The sequence below is a fragment of the Lepisosteus platostomus genome, chromosome 5, assembly GCF_059453375.1.
Source record: "Lepisosteus platostomus isolate fLepPlt1 chromosome 5, fLepPlt1.hap1, whole genome shotgun sequence".
Taxonomy (NCBI): Eukaryota; Metazoa; Chordata; class Actinopteri; order Semionotiformes; family Lepisosteidae; genus Lepisosteus; species Lepisosteus platostomus.
In genome coordinates this window covers 68232305-68249769 of record NC_142615.1, presented here as the reverse complement: position 1 = coordinate 68249769, position 17465 = coordinate 68232305, and the positions used below count along the sequence as shown (strand labels likewise).

General features: G+C 48.0%; 4 protein-coding genes across 11 annotated transcripts in view; 3 read left to right on the top strand and 1 right to left on the bottom strand.

Moving 5' to 3' along the window:
- The window catches only part of LOC148671880 (epithelial discoidin domain-containing receptor 1-like), a 34859-nt gene extending 31161 nt beyond the window's left edge, over positions 1-3698 (top strand). The window contains exons 1-2 of one of the 2 annotated variants that reach the window (XM_088632829.1): positions 2280-2536; positions 3359-3698. In XM_088632829.1, coding sequence (XP_088488955.1) covers positions 2321-2536; positions 3359-3577 — 435 coding nt within the window. In that variant the 5' untranslated portion in view covers positions 2280-2320 and the 3' untranslated portion in view covers positions 3578-3698. Of the gene's footprint in view, positions 1-2279; positions 2537-3358 lie in introns of those variants that run through there. The other variant, XM_088632828.1, reaches the window with a different exon arrangement.
- LOC148671873 (uncharacterized) overlaps positions 1-17465 on the top strand; it is a 641462-nt gene that overhangs the window by 444759 nt on the left and 179238 nt on the right. The gene's annotated exons all lie outside the window — the stretch shown is intronic.
- The window catches only part of LOC148671879 (GTPase IMAP family member 9-like), a 35486-nt gene continuing 25103 nt past the window's right edge, over positions 7083-17465 (bottom strand). The window contains exons 3-5 of the mRNA XM_088632811.1: positions 10855-10913; positions 8549-9354; positions 7083-8440 (exon numbers count right to left, since the gene is read on the bottom strand). Coding sequence (XP_088488937.1) covers positions 8102-8440; positions 8549-9354; positions 10855-10885 — 1176 coding nt within the window. The 5' untranslated portion in view covers positions 10886-10913 and the 3' untranslated portion in view covers positions 7083-8101. The remainder of the gene's footprint in view (positions 8441-8548; positions 9355-10854; positions 10914-17465) is intronic.
- The window catches only part of LOC148671865 (uncharacterized), a 297768-nt gene continuing 295383 nt past the window's right edge, over positions 15081-17465 (top strand). Inside the window, exon 1 of the mRNA XM_088632726.1 lies at positions 15081-17432. The gene's annotated coding sequence lies outside the window, so the exon portion shown is untranslated. The remainder of the gene's footprint in view (positions 17433-17465) is intronic.

The following is a 17465-nucleotide window of genomic DNA, read 5'->3' as shown; positions in this document are numbered from 1 at the left end:
TACAACACGCGCAGGGACGGCCGGCACCCTCAGCGGTTGTGCGAATTTCCGCCGATTCACTGCTGCCGCGTGGCGCTCGAGGGTTCAGAGAACTGTGTTTGTTTCTAGGAACAAACAGGCCGCTGCTCCCCGGGAGGAACTACTGATAATAATACTACTACTGATAACAATAGTACTACTACTAACACTACTAATACTACCGCTGATAACAACAGTACTACTACTAACACTAATACTACTACTGATAACAACAGTACTACTACTAACACTACTAATACTACTATTACTAATAATACTAATAATACTACTGCTACTACTACTGACAACACTAATACTACTACTAATACTACTACTACTACTACTACTGATGATACTAATACTACTAATAATAACACTAACAATACTAATACTACTGATAACAATGATAATACTAATACTAATAATACTAATACTACTACTAATAGTAATAACACTACTAATAATACTACTAAGACCAGTAACAATCTCCTTCACACAAGAACTGCACACACGGTGTACAAATCAGCTGACTGGAGAGTAATTTCCGACGGTGATAAACACAAGGAATAGAACTGACCTTGTTGGTTTCTCTAAAAACACTACAAGTCCTGTCAAAGACAGGATATGCTCCACTAGAATTGTTGTCTCTGACCGGTGAGAAATTTCGTTTGTTGTGCGAAGGACTCAGCAAGAAGAGATGTGTCAATTCAGGTGCAGTTGTTTATCGTGAGGGAAAGCACAGATAATATGGGCTTTAATGAATTAACAGTGAAAGTGTAGCAGGGGGCCTCGTATGGACTGCGGTTGTGTCTAGTTTTTGTCACTTGCATTTAAAGATTTTGCTTGTCTTTTGCAAACAAAATCTAAGCTAAGACTTTTACATGAAACATAATGCAGGAGTAGCTGCAGCCTAGGTAGACGTGCCGAAAACCACGTTACGTCGTTATTATTTACTTTATTATTTATTATTTCTCACTGAACACTAGCGCCCCTCTATGATCACACACTCAACACACTACTGTCGCACTGTGATCACACAGTGAACACACTCTGATCACACACTGAGCACTAGCGTCCCACTCTGATCACACACTGAGCACAGTACTGTCCTGCTGTAGTTACACACTGAACACAGTACTGTCCTACTGTGATTACTCACTGAACACACTACTGTGCCACTCTGATCACACATCGAACACTGTACTGTCCCACTGTGATCACACACCGAACACAGTCCTGTCCCACTGGGATCACACACCAAACACAGTACTGTGCCACTGGGATCACACACCGAACACAGTACTGTCTCACTGATGACACAATGAACACAGAACTGTGCCTCTCAGATGCCACACCGAACACAGAACTGTGCCTCTCAGATGCCACACTGAACACAGAACTGTGCCTCTCAGATGCCACACTGAACACAGTACTGTCGCACTGTGATCACTCACTGAACACAGTACTGTCGGTCGCACTGTGATCACTCACCGAACACAGTACTGTGGCACTGGGATCACACACCGAACACAGTACTGTCCCCCTCTGATGACACACTGAACACAGTACTGTCCCCCTCTGATGACACACTGAACACTAGCGTCCCACTCTGATCACAGTACTGTCCCACTGTGATGACACGCTAAACACAGTACTGTCCCCCGCTGAGGACACACCGAACACTGTACTGTCCCCCTGTGATCACACACTGAACACAGTTCATTCCCACTGTGTCTGTATGAACCCCTCTCTCTCAGTGCAGTGTTCATGTACTGGAGTGTCCAGTCAGTGTGTCTGTCTGAACCCCTCTCTCTCTCAGTGCAGTGTTCATGTACTGGAGTGTCCAGTCAGTGTGTCTGTATGAACCCCTCTCTCTCTCAGTGCAGTGTTCATGTACTGGAGTGTGTCCAGTCAGTGTGTGTGTATGAACCCCTCTCTCTCTCAGTGCAGTGTTCATGTACTGGAGTGTCCAGTCAGTGTGTCTGTATGAACCCCTCTCTCTCTCTCAGTGCAGTGTTCATGTACTGGAGTGTCCAGTCAGTGTGTCTGTATGAACCCCTCTCTCTCTCAGTGCAGTGTTCATGTACTGGAGTGTCCAGTCAGTGTGTGTGTATGAACCTCTCTCTCTCAGTGCAGTGTTCATGTACTGGAGTGTCCAGTCAGTGTGTCTGTATGAACCCCTCTCTCTCTCAGTGCAGTGTTCATGTACTGGAGTGTCCAGTCAGTGTGTCTGTATGAACCCCTCTCTCTCTCAGTGTTAATATAAGATGTGTCTCTCTCCAGCTACACCTCTCTGATCTCCATGGCCTGCCAGATCTCCTCTGGGATGAAGTTCCTGGCCTCCCTGAACTTTGTGCACCGGGACCTGGCGACCCGGAACTGCCTGGTGGGGGAGGGCGGCGCCATCAAGATCGCCGACTTCGGCATGAGCCGCAACCTGTACGCCGGCGACTACTACCGCATCCAGGGCCGCGCGGTGCTGCCCATCCGCTGGATGGCCTGGGATTGCATCCTCATGGTACGTCTCCCGTCGGGGTCCCCCACGCCCCCGGACTGGGGTCACTGCTGCTGGGGTGACCTCCTGCTACAGCATCGCCTGAGAATTAGGGGTACCCTCCGATGTGGGGGCGTTCAGGGTGACCCTGTGCATCTGTGTGTGTGTGGGCGTTCAGTGTGACCCTGTGTGTCTGTGTGTGTGTGGGGGTGTTGGGGGTGACCCTGTGTGTCTGTGTGTGGGGGCGACCATGTGCATCTGTTTGTGGGGGCATTCAGGGTGACCCTGTGTGTCTGTCTGTGTGTTGGGGCAACCCTGTGTGTCTCTGTGTGGGGGTGTTGGGGGTGACCCTGTGTGTCTGTGTGTGTGTGGGGGTGACCCTGAGTGTCTGTCTGTGTGTGGGTGCGTTCAGGGCGACCCTGTGTGTCTGTGTATGTGTTTGGGTAACCCTGTGTTTCTCTGTGTGGGGGTGTTGGGGGTGACTCAGTGTGTCTGTGTGTGTGTGGGGGTGACCCTGAGTGTCTGTCTGTGTGTGGGGGTGACCATGTGCATCTGTTTGTGGGGGCATTCAGGGTGACCCTGTGTGTCTGTCTGTGTGTTGGGGCAACCCTGTGTGTCTCTGTGTGGGGGTGTTGGGGGTGACCCTGTGTGTCTGTGTGTGTGTGGGTGCCTTCAGGGTGACTCTGTGTGACTGTGTGTGTGTGGGGGTGTTGGGGGTGACTCAGTGTGTCTGTGTGTGTGTGGGGGTGACCCTGAGTGTCTGTCTGTGTGTGGGTGCGTTCAGGGCGACCCTGTGTGTCTCTGTGTGGGGGTGTTGGGGGTGACCCCGTGTGTCTGTGTCCCCAGGGGAAGTTCACCACGGCCAGCGATGTGTGGGCGTTCGGGGTGACCCTCTGGGAGATGCTGAGGCTGTGTAAGGAGCAGCCCTACGCCTCCATGACAGATGAGCTGGTGATCGAGAACGCTGGAGAGTTCTTCAGAGACCAGGGCAAGCAGGTAACAGCCACACCTGGCCAGGAGTACCTGTATCTGTCTCTCTCTCTCCTGTTCAAGGTGCTTTATTAGCATGACCGATGGGTACAATCAGTGTTGCCAAAGCAAATAAAAATAATAAAATTAACATGGAACAAAACAAAAAATAGAAGTAAAATTAAATCTACAGACATATTACAGATATTTACAACAAAGACATATTATATAATATCGACATACTGTTGGCGGCTGGTGCATTATTGGGAGACAGACTCACTGTTCCTCAGGCTGTGACAGGAGATCACATACTGGGCTGCCAGATCAACTGAGTTCCCTCCTCCCTCTCCCAGTAAGATTGGGACCCGTTGTGACTCTGGCAGGTGTGGGAACTCTGGGATTAGATTTCTGAATTTCGGGAAGAATGTTTCTCTAATCCCAGAGTATCTGTCACAGTGCAGTAGGAAGTGCACCTCTGTCTCTATTTCTCCCTGCTGGCAGTGGGAGCACAGCCTGTCCTCTCTGGGCAGCCAGGTCTGCCTGTGTCGCCCAGTTTCTATGGCCAGGTTGTGGTCACTGAGCCTGTACTTCGTCAGGGTCTGTTTCTGTTTGTTATTTTTTATTTTGGTCAAATGTTCAGCTAGTGTGTATTGTCTGTTTAGGGTTCTGTAGCATTCCAGTTTATGTTGTTTGTGTGTGTGTCCCAGTGTGTGAGATATAGCTGTTTGATCTGTGCTGTTATGTGCTTGAGTCTGGGTTGTGGTGCTCTAGCAGTGCTGTCCTGAGGCTGGTTAGTGTCGGTGTGGCTCAGATCGGTGAGCCTCAGGACCAGCTGGCTCTGTTTTGGGCTCAGCTCTTGGCTCAGCAGGGCTTTGTGGTGGTAGGAATTTTGGTCGCTGTTTTTTAGGTGTAGCCAATACTTTAATATGTATTAAAGTAGCCATATCACCCTGCAACTCACAACTGGCAACCCACTGAAGCTAAGCAGGTGTGAGCCTGGTCAGTACCTGGATGGGAGACCTCCTGGGAAAGACTAAGGTTGCTGCTGGAAGAGGTGTTAGTGGGGCCAGCAGGGGGCGCTCACCCTGTGGTCCATGTGGGTCCTAATGCCCCAGTATAGTGATGGGGACACTATACTGTAAACAGGCGCCGTCCTTCAGATGAGACGTAAAACCGAGGTCCTGACTCTCTGTGGTCATTAAAAATCCCAGGGCGCTTCTCGAAAAGAGTAGGGGTGTACCCCGGTGTCCTGGCCAAATTTCCAATTGGCCCTTACTAATCATGGCCTCCTAATAATCCCCCTCTATGAATTGGCTACATTACTCTGCTCTCCTCCCCACTGATAGCTGATGTGTGGTGAGCGTTCTGGCGCACTATGGCTGCCGTCGCATCATCCAGGTGGGGCTGCACATTGGTGGTGGTGGGGGGGAGTCCCCATTACCTGTAAAGCGCTTTGAGTGGAGTGTCCAGAAAAGCGCTATATAAGTGTAAGCAATTATTATTATTATTATTTAATATTCTTTTCTGTATGTTTATCAATAGTGGGTACTGGCCTAATTCGGCCCTGCACCCATTGTTAGGAGTTTTTCTCTGCACACGGAGGATGATTCTACAGATCTCCATGTGCAGAGTTTCTGTGGGGTGTTTGTCCCATTGGGTGTACTCCTGATCTGTGAGGGACCCCACACTTCACTGCCGTATAGGGCAATCGGTTGGATTACACTTTCAAATATTTGGAGTCAGATTCTTGTTGGTGGGTTGATGTTGAAGAGCCTCCTTATTGCGTAGAAAGCCCTGAGTGCCTTCTCCCTCAGTGCCTTCACTGCCAGGTCAAAACTCCCGGAAGAGCTGATGGTGAGACCGAGATATGTGTAGCTGGATGTGTGCTCCAATGTGTTGTTGTTCAGTGTGAATTTGTACCTGTTTCCCTGAGGTCTGGCTTTCTTCTGGAAAACCATAACTCTGGTCTTGTCCAGATTGACTGTCAGTGCCCAGGTCTGACAGTACTGCTCCAGCAGTGCCAGGTTCTGCTGCAGCCCCTGTTCTGTGGGCGACAGCAGGACCAGGTCATCTGCGTAGAGGAGGAACTTGATTTCTGTGTCGTGTAGTGTGAGACCAGGAGCTGCAGACTGCTCCAACATTCCTGCTAATTCGTTGATATAGATATTGAACAGTGTTGGGCTCAGGCTGCAGCCCCGTCTCACCCTGCGGCCTTGGATGAAGAATTTAGTCCTTTTGTTTCCAATTTTCACTGCACATTTGCTCTCTGAATACATTGATCTAATTATGTCGTACACTTTGCCCCCTATGCCACTTTGGAGTAGTTTGTAAAACAATCTCTCGTGCCAAATCAAGTCAAATGCTTTTTTGAAATCGACAAAGCAGGCAAAACTTTTTCTTTTGTGTTTTTGGTGGACGTGTTTGTCTATCAGTGTGTGTAGGGTGTAAATGTGATCAGATGTGCGGTGATCTGGCAAGAAACCTATCTGACTCTTGCTCAGGACACTGTGTTCGGTAAGGAAGGCCAGTATTCGTGTGTTCAGGATACTGCAGAATACCTTCCCCAGGTTACTGTTCAAAGTCCTGCCCTTCCCTCTCTCAAGGGCAGGACTTTGTCCTCTCAGTGGCCCCGGGTTCAGTTAATGATTAACTCACCAGGGCAGAATGAAGTCTTGGGCACCGCCTGATATGAACGTTTCTGGTATATCTCATCACTTAGGAATTTAAAAATACTTTTAAAATTGTTTTTCATAAGCAAACTCTCTTGTTTGGGGTTCTGGAAAGTTGATCTAAAAGGATCTCCAAAGCACTTTACAGTCAGGGACCCCACTTCATCCCACCTGCAAACAACTGAGAAGAGGGAATTTGGGGAGTACAGACCGAACCCCGACTAAGCAGCACCCCTGACCAGCAGTCGGGACACTGGGGTCACACCCCTACTCTCACACACAGCGTCCTGATCTGTACTGACCAGCAGTCGGGACACTGGGGTCCACACCCCTACTCTCACACACAGTGTCCTGATCTGTACTGACCAGCAGTCGGGACACTGGGGTCCACACCCCTACTCTCACACACAGTGTCCTGATCTGTACTGACCAGCAGTCGGGACACTGGGGTCACACCCCTACTCTCACACACAGTGTCCTGATCTGTACTGACCAGCAGTCGGGACACTGGGGTCCACACCCCTACTCTCACACACAGTGTCCTGATCTGTACTGACCAGCAGTCGGGACACTGGGGTCACACCCCTACTCTCACACACACTAAGGACATTGTTGTTGTCATTCTGTAAATCGCTTTGAGAAGACACCTTTAAAGGTGCTATATAAAATAGTTTTTTTTTTTAATTATTACTTCAAATGAGATCTGCTGAAAATCAAGAGTCGATTTTATTGTTGGACATGTGCAGCTATATAGAATCTGTTGATGTATTAATCACTCTTGCCATTAGTAATCAATTAATTTAAAACAATGAAATACGGCTATAATCTGTTAGGTTTTGCACCAATTGAACGATTTTTGTAAAGTTCTTCTAGAACAGCATGACGTGACCTCGATAGTACTGACCTGTGACAAGACTGTGAAAGTGAAAACGTTTTTGAAGTTGATTAGATTATTCTTTATTGCCAATAGTTGGTGGAATTTGCTAATAGTACAGCAAACAACACAGATGAGTCACACATACAACATATACAGTACAAATTTACATAGAACAGAAGACAAACATTGTCACATACAGCACATATGTAAACAACTTTCCATGTTAAACAATAAATTATACAAGGAAGTCAGAGTTCAAGGTGAATTCAGAGGTCGCATGGCAGAGGGGAGGAGTCTGAGGTTGAATCAGACCGTCCTTGATTGGGAGGATCTGAAACATCTTCCAGAAGCATGAAGCTGAAAGAGATGATGAGCTGGGGGAGAGGGGTCGGAGATGATTTTCTGGGCACAACTGGAGGTGCAGCTTGAGTACAGAGATGAGATACTCTGGCTTCCTTGAAGAAACAGCCAGATTTGATCTTCTGATCATTTTAACTACTAAATACTCTTCTCTGTGTCCTGTCTTCTGTTGTCATTGTGTGGAAAACAGCTCCGTGTTGTTATAGACAGAACAGTGAAAACTGCCTCTGAGAAACACACAGGTAAAAACCATGTCTGATCAAGTCTGCTGCTGTCATTAACACTCATGAAAATACTATTGGTGAAAAAGAACCTAATACCTCGTCAGTGATTTTTTACATAAACATTTTTATATAAAAACAGTAAAACCAGGAACATGTTTATTAAATGTTTATTAAATTCCAAACAGTTTGATAGATCTCTGATCGCTGACAAGAGAAAGTGAAAGTAAATCAGCTCCTGTCTCTGAGCTGCTGTGTGATGGACTAAATCTAATCTCCCTGAGAGAAAACAGTTCAATTACAGCACAGAGGATTTAAACAGACACAGATCTGTGTGCCACTGTGTTAGTAACGCAGTACAGAGCGGAGCACAGTATGATTTTAATTCCTAACAGGACACAAGATGGTTGAATCTCTCAGTCTGATGAGCACTAAGATCAGTGACTCAGTAATACAGCACCAATCACACTCACTGTTGGGAGGTTCAACACCTTTACTGTTCCTCCTCTTGACAGGCAGTCTGGGCTCCTCTGTCTCTTTCTCCAGCTCCTCTTCCTCCAGTGTCTTTCTCATCTTCTCCTTCAGCTCCTCTTCTCTCCTGCTCCACTCCTCCTCCTCCCTCTGTCTCAGCTCCTCTGTCTCTTTCTGTCTCTCCTCCAACTTCTGTCTCAGCTCCTCTGTCTCTCTCTGTCTCTCCTCCTCCCTCTGTCTCAGCTCCTCCGTCTCTCTCTGTCTCTCCTCCTCCCTCTGTCTCAGCTCCTCTGTCTCTCTCTGTCTCTCCTCCTCCCTCTGTCTCAGCTCCTCTGTCTCTCTCTGTTTCTCCTCCTCCAACCTCTGTCTCAGCTCCTCTCTCTCTCTCTGGCTCTCCTCCAACCTCTGTCTCAGCTCCCCCGTCTCTCTCTGTCTCAGCTCCTCCGTCTCTCTCTGTCTCTCCTCCAACCTCTGTCTCAGCTCCTCTGTCTCTCTCTGTCTCTCCTCCTCCAACCTCTGTCTCAGCTCCTGTCTCTCTCTGTCTCTCCTCCAAACTCTGTCTCAGCTCCTCTGTCTCTCTCTGTCTCTCCTCCTCCCTCTGTCTCAGCTCCTCTGTCTCTCTATTGTATGTCTCCAGTTCAGTGTACAGTTGTTCAATGTCAGTGGTGAAGTAGAGCCCATAGTTTCCTGCCACCATGTCCTCTATCTTCTCCAGCAGCTCTGTGACCTGAGTGCGGTCTCCCCTGTTCTTGTTGTTGAGAACATGATACCTGTTCCCACACTTCTCCACCAGATACTGGAGCTTCTTCCCTTCTCTCTCAATGTGCTGCTCAATGGTTATGTCTCTCAGTCTGTCCCCCCAGGTGAACAGCACTATTGTGTGTCTCCAGACTCTCTCACTGAGGAGCTCCAGATATTCCTTCACTGATCTCCAGTCTGTGTATGAGTTCACATTAATCACCAGGAGGAGAGCGTGGGGTCCTGGGGGACACAGAGACACACTGCGCACAACCTCCCCTCTGACACGCTGTGGATGTGCCCTTATTATCCATGGAAAAGAGGAGAACCCTGGAGTGTCGACCACAGTGATCTGCCTCCCAGCTACTTCACCCTGTCTCTTCACACACTCCTGAGGTTCTCCCTCAGTGTCAAACTCCTCTCTGCCCAGGATGGTGTTTCCTGCTGAGCTCTTTTCAGACCATCTCTGGCCCAGCAGCACGATCCTGATCTCCGAGAGACGCTGTGGTGCCTCATGGGAATCAGCCGGTCCCTCCCCTGTCAGAGAGAAAGATCACAGATTATTTACATGATAAAGTTCTCATCACAGATATTTTCACTCTTCATCCCATTTAAAATTCACGATAAAAACGTCTCTATATCTTTTCTATTGTCCCTGCCCTGAGAGAGAGGAAAAACACAGATTATTGAGATTAATTTTCTGTGTATTCTCTGTGGTATACAAAAATGTTCTGTTATTGTTAATCAGACTGTATTCTTACAACATTCTTATTCTGTATTCTTACAATTTATATAATATATATATATTTTTAACTGTTCTCTCAATAGTACATGTTTATTTTTCATCAGGATTTTTTTTCTTAGAATAATTTAACCTCACTGAAAGGTCAGATTTCTCTCATCTGATAAACGACACAGACATTTTTCCAATGTCTTCCTTGCTCATCTTTACCAAGGGTGCCAATACTTCTAGAGAGCCCTGTAGAGTCCCACTAACACTCTGAGTGTCCAGTGGCAGTTCAGACACATATGGGACTCCTGTGTTCAGAATGAACCTTTATACCACCTTATTTTAAAATAAATGTAAGAAACTGTAAAATCATTCAGTCCATCCAGATTCTTCAGTAGTGAGTCTTAAATGTCACATTTCATAAAGACATGTTTGGGACTCAGCCACCTGGCTGGGAAATCTCTGTGTTGTATAGTTTCAAACCGCTTAGAAACTAACTACTGTGATGCACACTGAAGAGAACTAGCATGATGTTAGTTTAAAAACAGTGAAACTGACAAGATGGAGGAACTGAGTCTCTTTAGTCTGAAGGGAGTGTCCCACACTGACAGGGTGAAGATGGGGAACCACATATATACAAAATATTCAACATCCCCAGTGACAGTCAGTCATCATTAAAGACCAGTTAGATATTGACACCTCAGAGTTCCTCAGAATTAACACTGAAACTCAAAGCAACACTAAGACTTAAAATCAGGAGTGGGAGGCTCTACTGTACACAGAGAGGGGTGGGAGAGGGGAACAAGCTGCCCAGTCAGGACAGGAGAACCTGGAATCACTTCTAATTATGGGCCAAATAAATTCCTCTGTTGTTCATCTGTACTGATTCCTCTCTGGTATTATCAGCTGTACAATAAACACGGCCTCTGAGCAACAAACAGGAAATGTTCATATCTGAGCGCGTCTGAGCATCATGAATACTAACAGTGTGAATCCAATACCATCAGCACACGGTCAGGTTTTACATCAATCATTTTACCTTAAATAAACACCTCATACAAATATTTAGTACATTCCAAACAGCTTGAGTTGACAGTACCGATCCCTGATCTCTGACAAGAGAAAGTGAAAGTACATCAGCTCCTGTCTCTATCTCCAAGTTCAGACCCTGTGTGTCTGACAGACCGAACACACTCTCAGGAGACAGGAAGACACTTCTCCAGCTGCTCCTGTGCTCTGTGACAGAGAAGAGACCCTCAGTGACTCCCTTACTGACACTCTGACAGGTAGAACAAGAGAAAACTCACCAGGGTTGAGCGCCGAGCTCTCAGACGCCATCTCTCTCTCTCCTTCTCCTCCTGCTGATCTGAAGGTCAAGACTTTATCCTCTCAGTGACCCTTGATAAAATATTTACTGGGTTCAGTTAATGATTAACTCCGACTAAGCAACACCCCTGACCAGCAGTCGGGACACTGGGGTCCACACCCATCTGGATCTATGAAGTCAATGACGCGCTGTCCCCGCCAGGGGGAGACAAGGCACCAGAAGTCAGAGGCCGGAGCTGAACTGCTTCAGAAGAGAGACAGGTCGGGGAAACAGCAGACCAGAGAGAGCATGAGAGCAGACAGGAGTCAGACAGTAAATAACGGACCTGAGCAGCTCATCGGCTTGTTCGCCCCTCCCCCAGCTCTGTCTGGAGAGAAGCCAGGGTATCAGCTTGTTCCCCACCCCCACCCCTCTCTGTGTACAGAAGAGTCTCCTGTCCTGACTGGAGGAGCTCACCCAGCTGTGTCTGGAGAGAAGCCGGGGTCTCGGCTTCTACAACACGCCTGGGCAGCTTGTTCCCTCCTCCCACCCCTCTCTGCATACAGACCCACTCTTAACCGCAGTGTCAATCCCTCCCCCAGAACAAACACAAACCACACCGCTGCTTCTTCGTTTTTATTCATCTGTTCAGGGAGTGAAACACGCGTCGCACCCGCCGGGGAGCGTGGGTGGTGGTGTTTTTGTGGGGGTGGGAGAAGGGAGTGAAACAACCCCACCCCACGATCATTTCACTCGCTGTCATCGACCGATCGTTTATACAACGAAAAATCATGGAGAACCGTTCCAGTTCCTCACGGTGAAGGAAGAGTAGCACCACCTCCGCTCTCACTGAAATACTCTCCATCAATAAGACACATGAGTCTCTCCGTCAATAAGATAGATAAATAAATAAGCCACGCAGGAAATCAATCAATAAACAAACAGAGCGATAAGGCGCCACGGGCGTCTCCGCCCACGAGTCCCGGACTCCCCTCTCCGGGCGGCAGCGGTCCGGGTCAGAGCTCGGGTTCGGGTCCGGCTGGCCGGTATGGGTATCGGTATCGGGCCGGACTCGAGGGCCTCTCCCGTCACGGTCGGACTCCACCCAGAAGGGGGGCGGGCGGGGGGGGGGTTACAGGTCACAGGTCGGAGCTGCTGCTGAGGTACTGAGAGACGACGACCAGGAGCAGCACCTCCCCGGTCTTCGTCGCCTCGGCCGCCGCCCCCTCTTCCTCCCCCGCCAGGAGGGGCGATGGCGCTGGGGGTGGGGGGGGGCAACAGCAGCCCCCACCCTTCCTCCTGCCCCCCCTGCCCCTGCCCCTCAGGGGGGCAGCTGGCGGTGGGCAGCACCGGTTCACACCCGGGCTCCTCGGAGGCGTAGATCTGGAGACACAGCGCGGCCACCAGCAGCAGGAGCAGCAGGAGGGGGCGCTTCTGCACCTGGGGGGGAAGAGAGAGACAGGTCAGGCTCAGGGAGTCATGCTCGCTGGGGTTCGGGCTGGATGATATTAATAATAATAATAATACACTTCTATAGCTCTTTCCTGGACACTCCACTCAGAGCTCTTTACAGGTCATGGGGATCCCACCACCGCCACCAGTGTGCAGCCCCACCTGGATGATGCCCCAGTCCTCTCCCCACACTCCAGCTCTCAGTGGGGAGGAGAGCAGAGTGATGAAGCCAATTCATAGATGGAGATTATTAGGAGGCCATGACTGGTAAGGGCCATTGGGAAATTTGACCAGGACGCCGGTGTAAAACCCCTACTCTTCTCGAGAGACACCCTGGGATTGTTAATGACCACAGAGAGTCAGGACCTCGGTTTGACGTCTCATCTGCAGGACGACGCCTGTTTACAGTCCAGTGTCCCCGTCACTATACTGGGGCATCAGGACCCACACAGACTGCAGGGTGAGAGCGCCCCCTGCTGGCCCCACTCACACCTCTCCCAGCAGCAGCCTCAGTGTTTTCCCAGCAGTCTTCCCTCCAGGTACTGGCCAGGCTCACACTGCTGGGCTCCAGTGGGGCTGCTGGCCATTATGAAAGAAACTTACAGAATGAACATCTGGGAATTATTCTTGGGCATCATGCACTGATAACAATAGTACTACTACTACTACTAACACTAATACTTCTACTGCTAACAATAGTACTACTACTAACACTAATACTTCTACTGCTAACAATAGTACTACTACTAACACTAATACTTCTACTGCTAACAATAGTACTACTACTAACACTAATACTACTACTGATAACAATAGTACAACTACTAACACTACTAATACTACTGATAACACTAATAATACGACTGCTAATACTAATACTACTAATAATAACACTAACAATACTAATACTCTACTAATACTACTGATAACAATGATAATACCAGTAATAATACTAATACTACTAATACTAGTAACAATCTCCTTCACTAGCGCCCCACTCTGATCACAGTACTGTCCCACTGTGACAACACGCTAAACACAGTACTGTCCCACTGTGTCTGTATGAACCCCTCTCTCTCTCAGGTCTCTCGCTCGCTCTCTCGCTCTCTCTCTCCTCTCAATTCAATTCAAGGTGCTTTATTAGCATGACCGATAGGTACAATCAGTGTTGCCAAAGCAAATAAAAATAATAAAATTAACATAGAACAAAACAAAAAATAGAAGTAAAATAAAACCTACAGACATGTTACAGACATTTACAACAAAGAGATATGATAAAATATTGACATATACTGTAGGCGGCTGGAGCATTATTGGGAGACAGGCTCACTGCTCCTCAGGCTATGACAGGAGATCACATACTGGGCTGCCAGATCAACTGAGTTCCCTCCTCCCTCTCCCAGTAGGACTGGGACCTGTTGTGGGTTTGGCAGGTTTGGGAACTCTGGGATTAGATTTCTGAATTTCGGGAAGAATGTTTCTCTAATCCCAGAGTATCTGTCACAGTGCAGTAGGAAGTGCACCTCTGTCTCCATTTCTCCCCGCTGGCAGTGGGAGCACAGCCTGTCCTCTCTGGGCAGCCAGGTCTGCCTGTGTCGCCCAGTTTCTATGGCCAGGCTGTGGTCACTGAGCCTGTACTTCGTCAGGGTCTGTTTGTTATTTTTTATTTTGGTCAAATATTCAGCTAGTGTGTATTGTCTGTTTAGGGTTCTGTAGCATTCCAGTTTATGTTGTGTTTGTGTGTGTGTGTCCCAGTGTGTGAGATATTGCTGTTTGATCTCTGCTGTGATGTGGTTGAGTCTGGGTTGTGGTGCTCTAGCAGTGCTGTCCTGAGGCTGGTTAGTGTCGGTGTGGCTCAGGTCAGTGAGCCTCAGGACCAGCTGGCTCAGGGGGCTCTGTTTTGGGCTCAGTTCTTGGCCCAGCAGGGCTTTGTGGTGGTAGGAATTTTGGTCGCTGTTTTTTAGGTGTAGCCAATACTTTAATATTCTTTTCTGTATGTTTATCAATAGTGGGTACTGGCCTAACTCGGCCCTGCACCCGTTGTTAGGAGTTTTTCTCTGCACACGGAGGATGTTTCTACAGATCTCCATGTGCAGAGTTTCTGTGGGGTGTTTGTCCCATTGGGTGTAATCCTGGTCTGTGAGGGGACCCCCACACTTCACTGCCATATAGGGCAACGGGATGGATTACACTTTCAAATATTTGGAGCCAGATTCTTGTTGGTGGGTTGATGTTGAAGAGCCTCCTTCTTATTGCGTAGAAAGCCCTGAGTGCCTTCTCCCTCAGTGCCTTCACTGCCAAGTCAAAACTCCCGGAAGAGCTGATGGTGAGACCGAGATATGTGTAGCTGGATGTGTGCTCCAATGTGTTGTTGTTCAGTGTGAATTTGTACCTATTTCCCTGAGGTCTGGCTTTCTTCTGGAAAACCATAACTCTGGTCTTGTCCAGATTGACTGTCAGTGCCCAGGTCTGACAGTCCTGCTCCAGCAGTGCCAGGTTCTGCTGCAGCCCCTGTTCTGTGGGCGACAGCAGGACCAGGTCATCTGCGTAGAGCAGGAACTTGATTTCTGTGTCGTGTAGTGTGAGACCAGGAGCTGCACACTGCTCCAACATTCCTGCTAATTCATTGATATAGATATTGAACAGTGTTGGGCTCAGGCTGCAGCCCTGTCTCACCCCGCGGCCTTGGGTGAAGAATTTGGTTCTTTTGTTTCCAATTTTTACTGCACATTTGCTCTCTGAATACATTGATTTATTGTCGTCGTACACTCTGCCCCCTATGCCACTTTGGAGTAGTTTGTAAAACAATCGCTCGTGCCAAATCGAGTCAAATGCTTTTTTGAAATCGACAAAGCAGGCAAAACTTTTTCCTTTGTGTTTTTGGTGGACGTGTTTGTCTATCAGTGTGTGTAGGGTGTAAATGTGATCAGATGTGCGGTGATCTGGCAAGAAGCCAATCTGACTTTTACTCAGGACACTGTGTTCGGTAAGGAAGGCCAGTATTTGTGTATTTAGGATACTCCAGAATACCTTCCCCAGGTTACTGTTCACACAGATGCCCCGGTAGTTGTTGGGATCGAGTTTATCTCCACTCTTATAGATGGGCGTGATCAGTCCTTGGTTCCAGGCCTCGGGGAAACATCCAGCTGTCATGATGAGATTGAGGAGTTTGAGCAGGGCTTGTTGCAACTTTGGGCTGCTGTGTCTCAGCATCTCATTTATGACTCCATCATGGCCACAGGCTTTGCGTGGTCTGAGGGCCTGGAGTTTGTCCAGTAGCTCCTGCTCAGTGATTGGGGAGTCTTAGGGGTTTTGGTTGTCTTTGATAGCCAATTCCAAAATTTGAGTTTTTCAAAAGTGGCTTTGGTCTGATTGATTTGTATTCGGGAGATTTTCAAAGTATGTTTGCCAGATTGTTCCATTTTGGATGGCCAATTCTTCTGGTTTTGATTTGTTTAAGTTGTTCCACTTCTCACAGAAACAGTTCTGATTTAGTGACTCCTCAATTTCTGCAAGTTGTTTGTTTATGTATGTGTTTTTCTTTTTCAGCTTGTTTGTAAAGTTTTACCATGTCACAGTACCTGAGTTGCAGATCTGTGTTGTGTGGTTGTCTGTGTTGTTCATTTGAGACTTTTCGTAGTGCATTTCTGATGTTTTTGCACTCCGTATCAAACCACTTTTCTTTTGCTTTTGTTTTTTGGTAGTTTTTTTTAGTTGTTTTTAGCTTAGATTTTGATGCTAGTTTGTGGAATAGGTGATTTAGTTTGTGTGGCCAAGTTCATCCCTAGTTTGTTGGTTTGATACGGAGTGTTTTGGAATGTGTCCATCAGTGTCTGAATTTCGTCTCTCATGAACTTGTCTCTCTCTCATGTCCTGCAGGCTGACCTGTCTCTCTCCAGGTGTACCTGTTGTACAGACTGACCTGTCTCTCTCCTGTCTCCTGTCCTGTAGGCTGAGCCGTCTCTCTGCTCTCTCCTGTCCCCAGGTGTACCTGTCGTACAGACTGACCTGTCTCTCTCCTCTCTCCTGTCCTGTAAGCTGACCCGTCTTCTCTCTCCTGTCTCCTGTCCTGCAGGCTCACCCGACTCTCTGCTCTCTCCTGTCCTGCAGGCTCCTCGTCTCTGCGCCCCGGTGTGATCGGGCCTCAGCGGCTCGTGGACAAGCGGACCTGTGTCACTAACGGCGGGGAGGAGAAATGACTCTGCTGCTCGCTCGGCTTGTGTGCGCGGAGGTTCTCACGTCTGTCTGTTTTAATGATCTCATGTCGCGCGCGCACGCGTGCGTGGTTTCGGCTCTATTTTTTCACAGCTCCATGGTCGCCCAGGTCAGGCGCCCCGCGTGGTAGCTGTCAGAGAGGGAAGGGCTTAGAATAAGACGACGAAGAAGAACAAAAGGGTCAAGCAGCTACAACGTACCGGTAGTGCATTAGTGCATCGCCACAGACGCGGACCTGCAGTTCTGCTCCAGTTTCGGTTACAGTAAGGTTTACGTGCAAAGACCAAATAAATGCATTTCTGCTCGTTGCCCACACCTAAGATTTGTTGTCAAAATTAATGCTTGGTTTCAAGGCGAAACTGTTTTTAAGAGGCAGGACAATTCAGCTGAAGGGATTGATTTCTTCCTGCTATCCACTTGTTAAAGAAGAAAAATTCAGAGTTGCTCAAATTCAAGTCCAGTACGTCTTCCTCTGCAACTCCACAGATGTTGACCTCCAGTTCTGCTCCTGTTTCGGTTACAGTAAGATTTACGTGCAAAGACCAAATTCAAACAGATTGTATAATGGTACATAGATATCGTTTGTTAATGCACAATGTTTTATGGCTCCAGTGGAGCCTCATACCTGCTATGCCAACAATAAAAACAATGATCTTTGCACTTTTATCTGTCCAGCTGATACGGCTGTTAAGAACAGAATGTCAAAACGCAGCATCATGATAAAGCCAGGTTGGTGCATGACTTTGAAATCATGTACAAAGGTTGTGATGTTAATCATTTAACATCTCTGTGTTGGGTTTGATTTCAGTAACGAACCCAGGCTCCAGAGCTATGTCGGCCTCAGAAACCATCGAGGTGGCCACACTCGGACGCCCCTTCCAGCTGGGGATGCTGTATGACTGCCGATTCCAGGTGAGAGATTCACACTGAGGTGACCTGTCTCCA